Here is a 15,497-nt window from a genome sequence, read left to right as displayed (position 1 = left end):
TCTTGCACATGATGCCTTCCACCTCAGCACCAAGGGTCGAAGTGATTCGATTTACTCCCCAGCATCTTCCCAGCACAGAGCAGAAAGTGATTATTGAACAGGTTCCATTTTTCTCCATGTTACCAGCCAGCCCTGAGCAACGAGTCAAGGTCCAGCGAGTCCCTCAGGCACTAGTATTTGGAACGGGACCAACTGCACTTAAAGTAGGTCAAGTAAGCAATAATCGTAAGGATAAACGAAGGCTGTGTTATTCAAGTTCCTTAAAGGTGTTTATTGTTTGAAAATTGTGCTGATTTAGTTTGCCTTTTAAATATTGTATTTTAGTAATGAGCATAGTTAAGGGAATAACTAATTTTCCTAAATTATGTTATATATATTTTAAGAACAAGCAGCAGTGATTTTAAAATTTGACTGTATGAGGGACCCTGAAAATAATTCCACGTTGTCTGGGACCTCTGTCCACAAATATCTGAAAACTTGTCAACAACCCAAAGAAAAAACAACTCGTTATCTTAAGCATTTCTTTTCGAAACAGGAACAAAAAAAAGAATAATCTAATCATTGAGTCCCTGACTATGTGCTAAGTTCCCCATCATGTCTGACCAGAAACAGAATGATCATCACAGTCCTGATCTGTAGATTCTAACAGGTTTTAGGGTGTTATGAGGTGAGTTACTCACTACAGAGTTCCCAGCCTCTGATCTGCCCTAGTGGCCACAACATTTATAAAGTTGTTCAGGTTAGTTTCTGGATATTGATAATGGGAGATTCAGCAATGATAATGCCATTGAATGTCAAGGGGCTATGTTTGGATTCTCTCTTGTTTTAGATATCATTACCTAGCATGTGTGCGGCAACTAACATTACTCGCCATTTGTCAGTCATAGTCTATTGTCCATGTTTGCTGCATTTGGACATAGAATGAATAGATGCTATTTCAAAAAAGTAAAAAACTAGGATAACGCCTGGAAGAAAAAACAAGAATAATCTAATCAATGAATTCCTGACTATATGCTAAGTTTCCTTTCATGTCTGACCAGAAACGGAATGTTTCATCACAGTCTTGATCTGACCAGAAACGGAAGGAAGTCTGATGACGTGCTGAGAACTTCAGCATTCATTGATCCCATTCAAAATTGTCTGGTATTAAATTTATCGATGTTAATTATTAAAGAATATTCATTCATAAAATGAGTTCCTGAAAATTTGCTGTGGCTTTGAAAATATGTATTAAAGTGGTGAAACCTGATCAATTTATTGCACATGCCTTATCGGAATTAAAGAAAACATCTCATGTTGTTTAAATTAAAAATGACAAAATTGTCATAATGGCAAGAAAACAGGAGTTATCTATGCCGGCCTCTCAGGCACGCTGTGCACTGCAAACATCCCACATTCAGTCACTTTTTCAGAGTGGTGAGGTGTACTGGGGAGGGACAGGGCTTAGCATGCTAGTAAGTCTAGTTTCAGAGTGCTCGGGCACCGTCTCACAAGGACAGGGCATCTGAATTTCTCAGCGCATTGGGAGACCCACTCCTTTCCCACATGAACGTTGGAAACCCCCCTGTTCCCATCAGCGAAATGTTCCCCCATCCCATCCCTGTCACGGATCAGCAGCATTGGGGCCTAATAGCTTTCCTCATTATGACCCTGACATGGCCCCCCCCGCCCCCATCATGGCCCCGCTCCTTGAGCACTACTCCTGGATTCTGACTGTGTCCAACTGGAACTGAGGGGTGCCAGGTGGGCACTGCCCTGCCAGGTACTCGGCCACCTGCAGGCTTCTATGGCCTCCGAGCCCCCCAGGGTGACCACTGCACCAGAACTCTGCGAGCAGAGACCAGTAGTGATTCATGTCGCTGTGACTTCCCACCGGAGAGGTGGGAGCATTCTGGGAGGGTGGAATGATTGCATGCCTAACTCGCTAATGAGATTGAAATTCAGATCTGGTTCATGCTATTGGGGAAGGGCTGGAACGATCTAAATGTTTGGAGTTGGGTGCAAAACCAATTTTCAGGCCCTTATGCTATTCTCTAGGATCAGCACAATTTGCGCCAGACATGACAAGGTTGGACAATTGCCCCCAATATACTAAAAAACTGGAAAATTGTAATTCAGTTTCCAATGTATTTTGCCATTGGATGAGGCTCGTGACCGGCAGCTCAGTAGTAGCATTACCCTAATTTTTTATTTTTTATTTTTTAAAAATAACATTTATTTATTCTATGTCCAAATGCAGCAAATCTGGACAATGTCTAGGCTTGGACTGACAAATGGGAGTAACATTAGTTGCCATGCATGTGCTAGGTAATGATCATCTAAAACAAGAGAGAATCTAAGCATTGCCCCTTGACATTCAATGGCATTATCATTGTTGAATCCCCCACTATCAACATTCAGAAACTAACCTGAACAACCTTATGAATGCTGTGGCCACAAGGCAAATTAGAGGCCGGGAATTCTGTAGAGAGTAACTCAATTCATGACATCCTAAAACCTGTTCGCACAGATCACGACTGTGATGAAATATTTGCCACTTAACTGGATGAGTCCAGTTCTAACAACATTCAAGAAGCTTGATACCATTCAGGACAAAACAGCCTTGCTTGATTGGCATCCCATCCACAAATATTCAGTCCCTCCACTGATGCACAGTAGCAGCATGTGTACCATCTACAGTATGCACTACAGGAACTCCCCAAGGCTGCTTAGACAGCATTTTCCAAAGCCACAACTGCTACCATCTGGAAGGGCAAGGACAGTAGACACACGGGGACACCACCACCTGAAGGTTCCCCTCTAAGCCACTTACTAACTTGGAATATGGCTACAATTCTTCACTGTCACTGGGTCAAAATCCTGGAACTCCCTACCTAACTGTGGGTGCACGTACAGCACATAGACAACAGCAGATCAACAAAGCAGCTCGCCACCATCTTCTCTAGGGCAGTTACAGATGGGCAATAAATGTTGGCGTAGCCAGCGATCCTGTGAATGAATTAACAAAACACTACTGCCATTATGATATCGGATGCCTTGCAGGCTTCAAATAGTTGTACCAGAAACTTAGAAAGGTTCCTCCCGCCAGCAGCATTATACGTAGAGGTTAAGTCATATCCATTGAATGGAAGGTCATTGTTAAAGAAGGTGATCTAACATTTTGCTTCAAGACAAATGTTTTGATATTTTGGTTTGCTAATTAACAAATGGTACACCCTAATAGCTTTTTATTCCTGATGATCTCCATATTTAGGTTCAGCAGTTACAACAGGTCCCAGTGCAGCCAGTTCAGCATGTCTATTCCAACCAAGTGCAATATGTAGAAGGGGGTGATGCCAGCTATACAGGAAGCACAATGTGAGTAGAAAGAATGTCAATTAAAAAAATGGTCAAGGAATGTACATGATAATGAAATATGTGTTATTTTAAAGATATAATTGCTGTGGTTACTGTATATGATGGAATTAAAAGGAACAGCATAGAGGGCCACTAATGGTTAATTTTTAATCCATGTGAGTCAATATAAGATTGGTCATCACCCTATCACAGCACATAAATGCAGCAAGAGGACAGTGTCCTCATTGCAAAGTGGTCACATTTCTCAAAGGGGGTGAAAGATCAGAGTAGAGGTTTGGAAAAAGGTAATGGATTTTTGAAAACTGATATCCCACAATAAACTGGTTTCTACACAATAAAGGTGAAAGGGTTCAGGATTTGAATGAAGTCAACAAATAATCCAACTTCTGTGGTTGCACGAACTGAGCAGCGACAGATCAGCCATGATCTTATTGAATGGCGGGGCAGGCTCGAAGGGCTAGATGGCCTACTCCTGCTCTTATTTCTTATGTTCTTATGTTCTTATAATTACAAACAGTGAGGACAACAACCAAAGCCTCAAATGTGATGTTGGTGCTAATTTCAATAACTATGGTTGCATCATAAGGCAAACAGAATCAGCTCCTTTCAGTTAGAGAATCACTACCGCTGACAAACCAAAAGAACTTAACGTTGGCCGCTTTGTGATGATCTGACCTCTTGTGCATTCCCAATTTTAATTGCTCTACCGTTGGTTTCTGTGCTTTCAGCTGTTTAGGCTTTAAACTCTGAATTCCCTCCCTAAACCTGTCCTCCTCTCTCCTTTTCTCCTCTAAGGTACTCCTTAAAATTGGCCTCTTTAACCAAGCTTAGAACATCAGATCTGTCATCTCCTGGCTCAGTGTCAAAAATATTTTTGTTTGTATGCCCTTGGAATATTTTGTATGTAAGGTTGCAGGTTTTTGTTGTGGGATGCTGATGCACTTCTGAATATTTAATCTAAACCTCTGTTTGGAGGACAGATTTTTGCTGTTTCAGGTTGCTGGTGTAATGTTAATATTTGCTGCTCAATGTGCAAATGCCATACAAATAAATTTGCATTATAATTCATGATCTGACCAATATAGCAAACTTCCTTCTGAAGTAACCGCCAAGAAAGTTTTATTCTAACAACTTATCTCAGGATTTTAAATTATTATAGGAAGTGTAGAGGCACTGTTGCTGGACTATGTCGTATTGAAATTGATGACGCTTTCAATTTGTAATTGTTTTAAAAAGGGGCTTTTTTTTTCATTTTTTTAAGTTCACAGTTAAAGAAGTTGCATTTATATTGTGCATTATCACATCACTCAGGAATTCAAAACATCTTGTATTTATAAATGTTATAATAAATATTCTGAGCATATTTTGAAACTATTAATTCATTTGAGATACCTGATGCATGCATTTTATATTTTACCCTAATAAGTGTCTACTGTGTTTTAGAGGAAAGTGAAAGCTATAGAAAAGATTAGTTTTAAGAATTGCATGTCCCACTTGGGCAACCAGAATAAGTCATTTAACATAGTGCTTCTGATGTAGTTTGTTAGTCTTTAATTCACAAAAGGTTTGTAACACTATGCTCCTAAATATAAGTAGGCAAACTGTCACTAAAGTCATCTTTGTGGAACCACTGCCATACTTTTTCATTTCAGACGCTCAAACACCTACCCTTATTCAGAAACTCAGCTGTACAGCCAGAACACAAGCGGGAGTTACTATGAATCTCAGGGGACACCAAACCAGGTTGCCACGCCGGTGACTTCGCAGAACGTGGTCAGTAGTGGAACGGTGCCAATGTATGTCACGGGAGGGCAGATTGTGGCCAACCCAGGAGGAGGGACCTATGTCATCCAGGGAGGTTACATGCTGGGGAGCTCCAGTCAGTCTTACAGTCACACCATGCGTGCCTCTCCAGCCACAGTGAGTCACTGGTCAACTCTTCCAAGTGCTGAGTCCCCTGGGGTTTCTGTTTTGTATTGTTCGATAAGGGTGGGCCAGTAGCGCAAATGTTAGAACACCTGCCTCCCAACCAGATGGTCAAAGGTCTGGGTCACAGGATTGCTTGTCGCTCTAAATTGGATGCCACTTTTGAGACCAAATTCAATCAGTTTTTGCTAGATGTGATGTATTTCTAATTTGGGATGCTCTTTTGAAAAAGCTGAGACAATAGGCTTGCAGCACAGCAAGTGTATTTTCTAATGTTATTTCATGGAACAGCATTGACAGCTGTGGTAGAGAAATCTGCGCACCAGACCATCCTAGTCTCCAGGCTGAAGGATGCTATCTGTGGGCGAGCAGCACCTTGGATAAAATTGGGAATAAATTCAAAGTAAACACGATATATATTTCCATTAAAAGCTTTGTTGTATTCATGTTTGTTGTCCATTTAAATGCAAAGAAAAACTATTTGGAGCATTACGTGGCCATATCCCAATTGAGAGTTCTCATGATATGAATGGCAAGAGTTGACGTCTCAGTGTTTATGTAATCATTTGAACCCTCAAGAGTTATAGCCACTAAGATACTCCCATTGAATATAGATACAAGAGCAAAAATATTTTATTAATGATTAAGGGTTATGGGGAGAGGGCGGGAATGTGGAACTGAGCCACGACAGATCAGCCATGATCTTATTGAATGGCGGGGCAGGCTCGAAGGGCTAGATGGCCTACTCCTGCTCCTATTTTCTTATGTTCTTATGTTCTTATATTGCGTGTTGTGTCAAGTAAGCTGATAAAGTGTAGACATATTTTGTTGAACCATCTCAGGAAAATGTGTGTGGGTGAGCCAGAGGAAGTTTTTTTTAAGAGTGTTAGACACTGAAAAATGTAAAAGCATTTATTCACAGGCACAGTGGATATATTGTACCAATGTCAATTAATTGTGACTGTTACATTTACCCCATGTCATGTAAGACCCTTTTGTTGACCTTATGAAAATAATACCTTGTATACGGCTTTGTAATGGATAGTGAATTGGACATTTTAGGAAATACTGCAACTGTGTGACACAAAATGCAGTGTACAAAGCACTAATGTTTTTGTGCACAAAGCATTTGATTCAAAATTAATTGCAGTTCTTTAAGTACCTATCGTACTATTTTAGCTATTGGAAGAGGCAGAAAGCTTTGTCACAATTGTGGTACTTTTGTATTGTTCTCATTAAATACAAAGGAATCACCTCCGTGCCTGTGGATTGTCAGAGACAGTGACAGATCGTTAATGTGTGTGCATCTTATGCCTTCAGACAGAGCAGCCAGAGGGACATACACAGAAGAAAGGCAATGAGTGGAAAGTTTTACAGGAATAGGGAGAGAGGAGAAAAGACAAAATGATTGAGAAAAGTAGAGGGGTGCAGAGGGAATGATTGAAAATCAAACAGAAGGAGGCAAAATTATGAAGCATGGACAACAGGATCAGAATTTCAATTTACCCACTTAGAAATGAGAGAGGTGTTGTGGATTGGCCTCTTCACATAAAAACGACCCAATTTTATTTCCATTAAAACAATTAAAAAGGGATAGTTTCTGTAATGACAGCTGATCTGCAAGACCTGTTTTGTGTCCAGCTAGCAAATTGAAAACCTACCCCACTTTATTATTTTCCATGAGCAATGCCCCAACGGATTAATTGGCTATTTAATTTACATGTGAAATGCCATACACTCTGAGTGAATCTTGAAAAATTTCAGGCCTGAACTATTGTTATTTGCCTCGCTCCTGTGGATTTCCAGTCTGTTACATTGTAAAGTTACATTGCTGTCGATGTAGTTCTTTTTCCTGGTACATTAAACAGGTGTAAAGTCTGACAAATTGAACATTTTCTTCCCAGTGAAATAGTGTTGCAAGGAAAATGATGAATGAAAGTAATAAAAAAAAATTCTTCTTGTTCTTACACAGGTTCAGTGGTTATTAGATAACTATGAAACAGCAGAAGGAGTGAGTTTGCCTCGAAGCACCCTATACTGTCACTATCTGCTACACTGTCAGGAGCAGAAACTGGAGCCTGTAAATGCTGCCTCATTTGGAAAACTGATACGATCGGTATTCATGGGACTCCGGACCCGGAGACTTGGCACACGGTTAGCTTTCTCTATCCTTTTTGTAGGGCCTTCAGCGTAATTCAGACTCACTAGCTAAAGGGCATTTCAGAAATGATTCATTAAAGTTGAATGTATGGACTGACACTGAAAATATTCCGGTGCTCAAATGTAAGTTATCTTCTGTTCTGCTCTTGTTCCAAGTTAAACTTCTTGAGAACTTGCCTGTTGTAATTTTCAGCACAAACAAATTTTCATGAGGTGACGTTTATAATAATGCCTTTATATAAATGTGTGATGCATTTCCAGCTTCACAACATAAAATACTTGCTGGAAATCTGGAATAAAAACAGTTGGAAATCTCAGCAGGTCAGGCAGCAACTCTGAAGAGAGAAACAGTTAATATTTCAGGTTGATTACCTTTCACCGGAAACTGGGCAAAAGTTAGATTTAACAAGTTTACGGCAAGTGCAGGTGCAGTGAAGAATAGCCCTTTGATAGGGTGAGAGGCAGGACAGATCAAAAGGAATGATCAGGCAAGGTACAGGGAGATGGCCATTGGACAAGTAAAGAAATGAAAGATGGATCTAGAGGAGGGTGTAAAATTACAGACATCTAAACAAATCATCACTAACAGCTGTCAGCCAAAAAAAATGGGAGTAGAAGTTATGATTGGAACTTAGCTTTGAAGGCTATAAAGTGTCAAATCAAGGAAGATGAGGTGATGTTCTTTGAGTTTACATCATCCTGCTTTGGAACAGTATAGGAGGCAGAGAAGAAAGAGATGGGAGTAGGGTAAAGAATTAAATGATCGGTGACTGGGAGTTGTGTCAGACTTGTGAACTGATCACTGCAGTCCTCTGCTAGCAGCTTTCTGATACAACTCCTTGGCTTGCCAAATTGACTTTTTTTAACCAGATAATTGCAGCAATGTTTATATTTTGCACGTATGTAAACTGCAATTACCTAGAAAATGTCACAGTGAGGGAAGAAAGCCTGGAGCCAACAGCCAGAGAACTTGAACTGGCATCTATTACCATTTTATTCCAAAAAAGTAACTTTCTACTTTTGAGGGTGATAGAGCACATGATAATAGAGCTGAACCAAGCGATTTAATAAATGTTTTAATCTCTTTAAAAATACAATTTTGACATTGTGTGGTAGCGCCACTGTGTGGTCAGAGTAGGTACTGTGTGTAAAGATTAGAATGTCCAAAAAAAAGCAGTCACGAAAAGTGGAAAATAAATTCTACAGAAACCAAAAGTACGATAAGACAAAAGCTCAGCATAACCAGTAGCATAATTTCTGTCATGATTTAATAAGCATTTGATGTTAGTCTGGTATTAAATGGCATTAATCAAGATCTGTGCAGGAATAGGTATAGAACTGTTGTATTACAACAGCAAATGTAAATAAAAGGTTATTTAGTTTTAACAGTTACAAGAAAGATTCAAGTAAGAGAAAAACAAATTAAAAGACTACACGACTGAAAATAGGAGTAGAATAAAATAATGAATTACTTGCAGCCATTTTTCCTTTTATTTCTTGATTCAATTTGAAATTGGCACGTTGGTTCTGGATTGATTTCTGAGGAATTTGCTGAGTTCACCTCAAAGCTGTAGTCTAGTTTGCTGATTTTAAGCATTACCTGGTGCTTCAATATGAATATCAGCCACTGGGATTGGTCAGTTTATGACTTGGAATGTTTGAAGTTGACATCAATAGGAGGGATTTGTTTATTACTTAAGAGAATTTTTTTATTCGTTCAATGGATGTTGATGTCACTGCGACATCAGCATTTATTGTCCACACTGAATAGCATTTTAGGGCATTTCAGATGACAGTTAAGTCAATCACGTCATATAAAGGCCAAACTGGGTATGAGTTCCAATTTTCCTTCCCTAAACAGCATTAGTGATCAGGTGGGTTTTTATTACGATCTGGTAGTTTCATGTTTACCATTACTAATACTAGTTTACATTCCAGGATTATTTAATGAATTAAATGCTATGGTAGGATTTTAATTCCTATTTCCAGATTATTAATCCAGGCCTCTGGAACACGAGTCCACTAAATAGCGAATACACTAATGTACCCTGAATGCAAATGTCAATACCTTGAATGCATTCTCAAGAAAGTTACCCCAAGCTTCTGTTCAAAAATCATTTTCCTTCATTTATAGGGGAAACTCAAAGTACCACTATTATGGGCTTCGCATTAAAGCAAACTCACCACTAATTCGACTGATAGAGGATCAGCAGCATCTGGCCATAAGACAACAACCGTTCACACAGAAACAGAGGTGAGTGAATGAGAGAAGGATCCCATTAATTCTGACGCTGATTATTCTGAATCAATAACAGGTTCAGATTGGGGAAGTATATACCTTTAAGATAATCCTTTCATTTCCAAATTCAAAGATGTGTCTCCTCTTTTTATGGTGGTATTCATTAGAGCTTCCAAACTTTTCAAAGATCTAATATTACTTAACATTTGTGAAAATGGTTTTCAATAATTCTGATATTGATTAGTGAGAAGGAACACTTCTGGGACTGTCCAACATGCTTTATTCCATCAGCGTCCACTATCTGCACTTTGTATTTCCTTCAGGTAATTGTTTTCAAATACAGCAAAAAAGGACCCCGAGCAAGACTCCGTTAAAAGCAAATTGCCTAACCACAGTTTTCCTTCTCAAGGAACTTTATGTCTTCATTAGCCCAGTCTAGTAAATGCTGCGTGATATTTCCTACTTACCAGGCCATTTGATGAATCCTACATAGGACCAGAAGTTGACCTTCAGCACCTTGAATCTGTTCAAAGAGATAATAATTGATCTAAACCTCCTTCCGTTTATCTATCTTTCCTTGAGATGGCTTGTTCAGTTTAACTAACTAAACTCTGTCATTCAGGATTTATAATCACAATTTGCATTGCTGTCATAGCCTTTTTTCTACTGTTTTTGCTGTGAAGTGTTGTTTTCCCACCCATCCCCGCAAACTCTGAGTATAGTATTATGCTGTCATTTTTGGGGTCCTGCAAGCAGAGAAATAGCTTATTTTTGTCTCCACTAACAAATCCCTTTATCATTTTAAAAAATCTTGTTTGGATCACACCTCATCCTTCTAAACTCAAAGGAATACAAGCTAAGTTTATACAACTTATCATCATAATTAATTCTTTGATTTATGGATTCTAGCATCTTTGCTATATCTTTCCCAAGGCCAATGTGAATGATCCAAGCTCTGTCTAACCATAGATTATAACCAGATTGAGGTCAAGCCTAACATTCGAATTGCTGTCCTTTTCGTTATTTTGTTATACCTTTAATGTTTTTTGTATGTGGACTCCCTCTAGCCTTTTGCAACTAATAGTTTCTCACCGTGAAGAAAATATTCTGATTTGTCTTTCTAAAATCCGAAGTGGACGTCCTTGTAATGGTACTCCACCTGCTATAGTTTTGTGCACTCACTTTGTTTGTGACTTCCTGCTCCCCTCCATACAAGCTATTGTGCCTTCTAACTTGGATATGCAATTCTTCATTTATGCATCTCAGTCATTCAAATATTTGATGGAAAACTGAGGTCCCTGCACAGACGCTTGAGGGACATCACTCGTTATGTTCTGCCAATGAAGAGTTCCAATATCTTGATTAACTGGCATGTCAGTAGCATGATGAGCATCATGGTATCATGCCATTTGCTGCCCACTGCTACTGTGGTCAAAAGTTGTGAACCTGCTAATGTAAGCTGCGAGTTTTTTGTAAATTTTGCAGGTAGTATTATGAGATTATGATTATCAATTGTCTTCTAAATTATTGTTGCATCAGTGTCAGTGCTTGGGCGAGCGCTTATGACAGAATGTCCCTTTCCGAGCACTAATTATTTCTATATAGCAATTCTGGAATCAAATGGCAACATGAAAAAGTAAGTTTGATTCTATATTTCAGTTTTGTTTTTGGAAAATGCTACTTTGACCATTAAGGAATGGACTGTATTTCAGTCCGTTTTCTCCTTCATGCTACAGACTCAAGCCAATCCAGAAGGTGGAGGGGATGACAAATGGTATGGGAGTTGGGCAACAGCAGGGTGGTGGCCTGTCAGATATCAGCGCACAGGTCCAGCAGTATCAGCAGTTCTTGGGTGAGTTACCAAAGCAGTTTCAAAGCCTGATCAATTCCTCCATAGCAAATGCAGATAATGTATTTTGCAGTGTAAGCTGAGGCAGTCATGAAAAACATTAATATTGACTATTTAAATACTCTTCATTGAATCCCGACAGTGCAGAAGGCCATTCGGCCCATTGAGCCTGCACCAACAACAATCCCACCCAGGCCCTATCCCCATAACCCCATGTATTTACCCTGCTAATTTTCATTAGTAAAATGAATGGAATAAGATTTTTAGATATAATTTTACTTCCACTGGCTTTTCCAGATAATTTCCCACTGTTGCATCAGATCTCTTATTTCATTATTAAGCATACTTTTGAACCCAACAGGCCCTGCACATGAATAAGCAACTGTGGGAAAATCTGAGTGAAGTAGCTTTCATGACCTTGCTTTTATGAACTTTTGTAAAATATATACATTATTTAAAATCATATCTTTATGTCTGTGCGTTAGTGATGGGCATCATTTGTACTCCCATTGGGAGGAGCAGTTTGAGGTGAAAAATTTAGATGAGCAAGCAGTACTGTTTTGCAGAGCTAATGAGCTGGAGAAAATGCAGACTGCCAATTTTGTGTGGAAACATCAAAGATTTCTGCAAGATGCTCTGATTATTATCTTTGGTTATGAATAAAATCTTGTGTTTCCCAACAACTTTACCCATCTGGTGAGCAAAGTACCAATTATCCAAGTGTAAATGTTATGACATGTTATACGAAACACAAATTTGTGTTATTGATGGAGCTTTTTAATATTATTTCGAAAATATGCCAACCATACTCTTATGTCCAACCTGAAAACCTTTCTGTGAGGAGTAGAGTGGCTTTCATTTCCATGACCACCATCAAGGGCTTTCTGCAACTGATTTAACGAATATAGCAGATTGACAATTACTGCCAATTCTCCCTATCTCCTCCTAATTAGTTATTTCACATGATAGTCCAAGAACAGCCCCTGCATTTCCTTCATTTTAAGTTGACAGATTTCGTTATTGGGTAACTTTAGAACTCAAATCTGAGATCACAGACTGTAAAAATAAGTGCTGTCACCAACACAAAGGGCCTGACCACTGATCAAGATTACAGCAGATTCACTTTTCAGTGTTTGATACCTTTATTCAGAATAATATTAAGAATACTAATTTGTGACTGCATTCTTCGTTGTATAATATATTACAGATGCCTCTCGGGCTCTGCCAGAATTTGTTGAAATAGACTTGCAGGGAAAAACGTTGCCAGATGGTATCACTATGGAACACATCAAGGCTTTCCAACTACTCTATCGGGAGCACTGTGAGGTATTATAATTCCTGACACATCCAAATAAAATCACAAGTTTTAAAAACTGCGCATAAAAGTTAAAATTTTAATTTAGTGACATAATGCTTTGGACAGGAGCAAACCATTGGTCTTTTTAATCTGCCTTTCCATATTTATTGTGAGAGTGTTTAACAGGATCCTAGTACAAAGGTAATGGGGCCAGACACATCAGGGCTCTTTTGCTGAACAACTTACCAAACCTCTACCAGACTACTCCACCTGCAACACTGGTTTTTCAGCCTTTTGGCTAAGACCAAGCGTCAGTTCAAGATGGGGTACAATGTCTTATCTTGTCAGCTTGAATCTTTTGAATCTTGTTTGTCTCCCTTGTGGCGACCAGGAATTGGATTCAATTGGATTTTGGATTTTGAATTTTTTTGGAGCAAGCAAGGAATGGATTTGGTTTTGCCTGGCCAATTCTGAGCATTGGCTTTATGGATGGAGTAATTTCTTTTTTAAACCTACATATCAAAGCATAAAGTTGCCCGGGTATCTCCTGCTCACAAAAATGGGACAAACCCAATCTGGATTAGCCTACTGTCAATAATCAGCAAAATGATGGAAGATGTCATTGACCAATAATCTGCTCACGACAATCGAATTTGCGTTTTGTCAGGAACATTCAGCGACAGACATGACAACCTCAGTCTAAACATTGACAAAATAATTCCAAAGCTGGGAGTGACTATCCTTGACATCAAGGCAGCATTTGACTGAGTGTGGCACCAAGGAATCCTAGTAAAATGGGATTTAATTTAGTGGAACTCAGGTGGAAAACTTCACTGTTGGAGACATACCAACACGTGAAGATGGCTGTGTTTGTTCAAGTTCCTCAGGCAATGCCCAAGTAGTTTTCATTTTCTTCATCGATGACCTTCCAAAGTCAGAAGTGGGAATGTTTGCTGATGTTTACAGAGCACGCAGTTCTGCAGATAATGAAACTGTGGCTGCATGCAGCAAGACCTGGACAATATTCAGGCTTAGGCCAATATGGAGCAAAAATGTTCCCAACTACATAAGTGCCAGAAAATGACTAAAGAATATCTAAATACATTGTATGTGTGTGTGCGCGTGAGAGAGAGAGAACTGGGGGGGGTTGGGTGTTTAATCAAAAAAAATTCTAAGGGCTGAACGCGCATGTAACCAGGAGAGAATCACACCCGTGTTTTGGGTGAGCTCCCAGACGCAATTTTATGGCTCTTGAAACAAAAAAAATGAGGCAAAGTGTGATTCGCACCAGTCGGGGGAGTAAATGGAGTCTATTCATACTGGAAGCTGGTGCTGACTATCAGAGGATCTCCCACTGGTGAGGCATGTGTGCCTGGATGATCTCCCCATTATGTCTACTGCATTACCTTTATCAACCATTTTTGTTACTTCAAATAATTCAGTAAGATTGGCCAAGGGTGACCTTCCTTTTGTTTTCTCAATGTTTTTCTATTTCATCTCTGAGTAAAGATTCTGTCATCTTTCCTGGCATCGATGTTAAGCTAACTGGTCTGTATGTAGTTCCCTGAATTTTTTCTATCTCTCCTCCTTAAAAAAAGGAACCGCCAATCACCAATCCTGACAGTTTTCCCTTTTGTTAATTGTATCGATATTGTTTTCAATCTTTTTCTATTGTCACATGCACTGTTAGTCTCTCTGATTATTGTGCCTTAATTTTCACCATTTAATAGTTTTGCCATTGTAATTTTCTTTTGTGTCTGTAGAATGTTTTATTATTTCTTTATATATCCTTGATAATTTAACTGTAATTTCACTTTACCTTCCCACTTCTTTTTTACTTCAGTCCTTATTTCTTTTGCATAACCATTTTTCATCTTCTGCTTTTTGTCTATGTCCACAATGGGTGGAATTTAGTTTAATAACCTCCCCCCAACCAGAGAAGATGGGGGAGCACATGATGGGGTGTGACAGTGCAGGGTGGAAATCCTGCTATCCTTCCACCTCCTTCCCATCATGTATGCGATGTGAAGACTCAGGGATTGGTTGTCCCTCCTGGAAGCCAATTGAAGCCCTTAATTGGCTACTTAAAGGCCTAATTGGCTACTTAAAAAGCCGTAGAGGGGGCACACTACGTTGGGGAGGCTACCCTGCAAACCCTATTGCAATCATCCTCCCTCACTGGGGGTGCAGGTTTTGAGGGAGGTGGATTTACACTTTGCTGGGTAGATAATAGATGGAGTCCAATGCTGCCCACTTAAATGCCTGATTGGAATGTAAGAGTGTTAGATCTCCCAGAGAAAACTAATACGGGTCTTCTACCAGTTCTCCCACTACAGGGTGAGATTCCCCATTGTCCACATTAAATTCCTGCCCATGTAGGTCAATGTATTTAGTTGCAATTAATCCCTTATTTCTTTATTGATCCATGGTGTGTCATTACTGGACTGTTTTTTCTTGTATTTTAATGGAATATATTTTTCTTGAATGCTATGATCCTTTTAAATATCTCTGTCTGTTTCTTTGTCAGTAAAATGTGCCATTTATTTTCTCTAGTTCCATTCTCATCTCATTTAAGTTAGTTTTTTTTCCCCAATTTATTATTTTGGTCTTTAATCTAGTCAAAGCCTTACTTTGTTTGGAACTGACAATGTGTTTCATTTGTATTGAAA

At 39.2% G+C, this 15,497-nt stretch overlaps 1 protein-coding gene across 3 annotated transcripts in view; it reads left to right on the top strand.

The window, feature by feature from the left end:
• rfx1a (regulatory factor X, 1a (influences HLA class II expression)) overlaps positions 1 to 15,497 on the top strand; it is a 133,060-nt gene that overhangs the window by 93,553 nt on the left and 24,010 nt on the right. The window contains exons 5-10 of one of the 3 annotated variants that reach the window (XM_080216721.1): positions 3,254 to 3,357; positions 5,010 to 5,130; positions 7,256 to 7,437; positions 9,578 to 9,697; positions 11,395 to 11,534; positions 12,739 to 12,857. In XM_080216721.1, the coding sequence (XP_080072847.1) occupies positions 3,254 to 3,357; positions 5,010 to 5,130; positions 7,256 to 7,437; positions 9,578 to 9,697; positions 11,395 to 11,534; positions 12,739 to 12,857 (786 nt within the window). Of the gene's footprint in view, positions 1 to 3,253; positions 3,358 to 5,009; positions 5,278 to 7,255; positions 7,438 to 9,577; positions 9,698 to 11,394; positions 11,535 to 12,738; positions 12,858 to 15,497 lie in introns of all 3 variants that reach the window. The other 2 variants (XM_080216720.1, XM_080216719.1) reach the window with 2 other exon arrangements.

This window comes from Carcharhinus amblyrhynchos, chromosome 33 (genome assembly GCF_965287045.1).
Source record: "Carcharhinus amblyrhynchos chromosome 33, sCarAmb.v2.hapA, whole genome shotgun sequence".
Lineage (NCBI taxonomy): Eukaryota > Metazoa > Chordata > Chondrichthyes > Carcharhiniformes > Carcharhinidae > Carcharhinus > Carcharhinus amblyrhynchos.
This window is presented reverse-complemented; position numbering and strand designations above follow the sequence as displayed.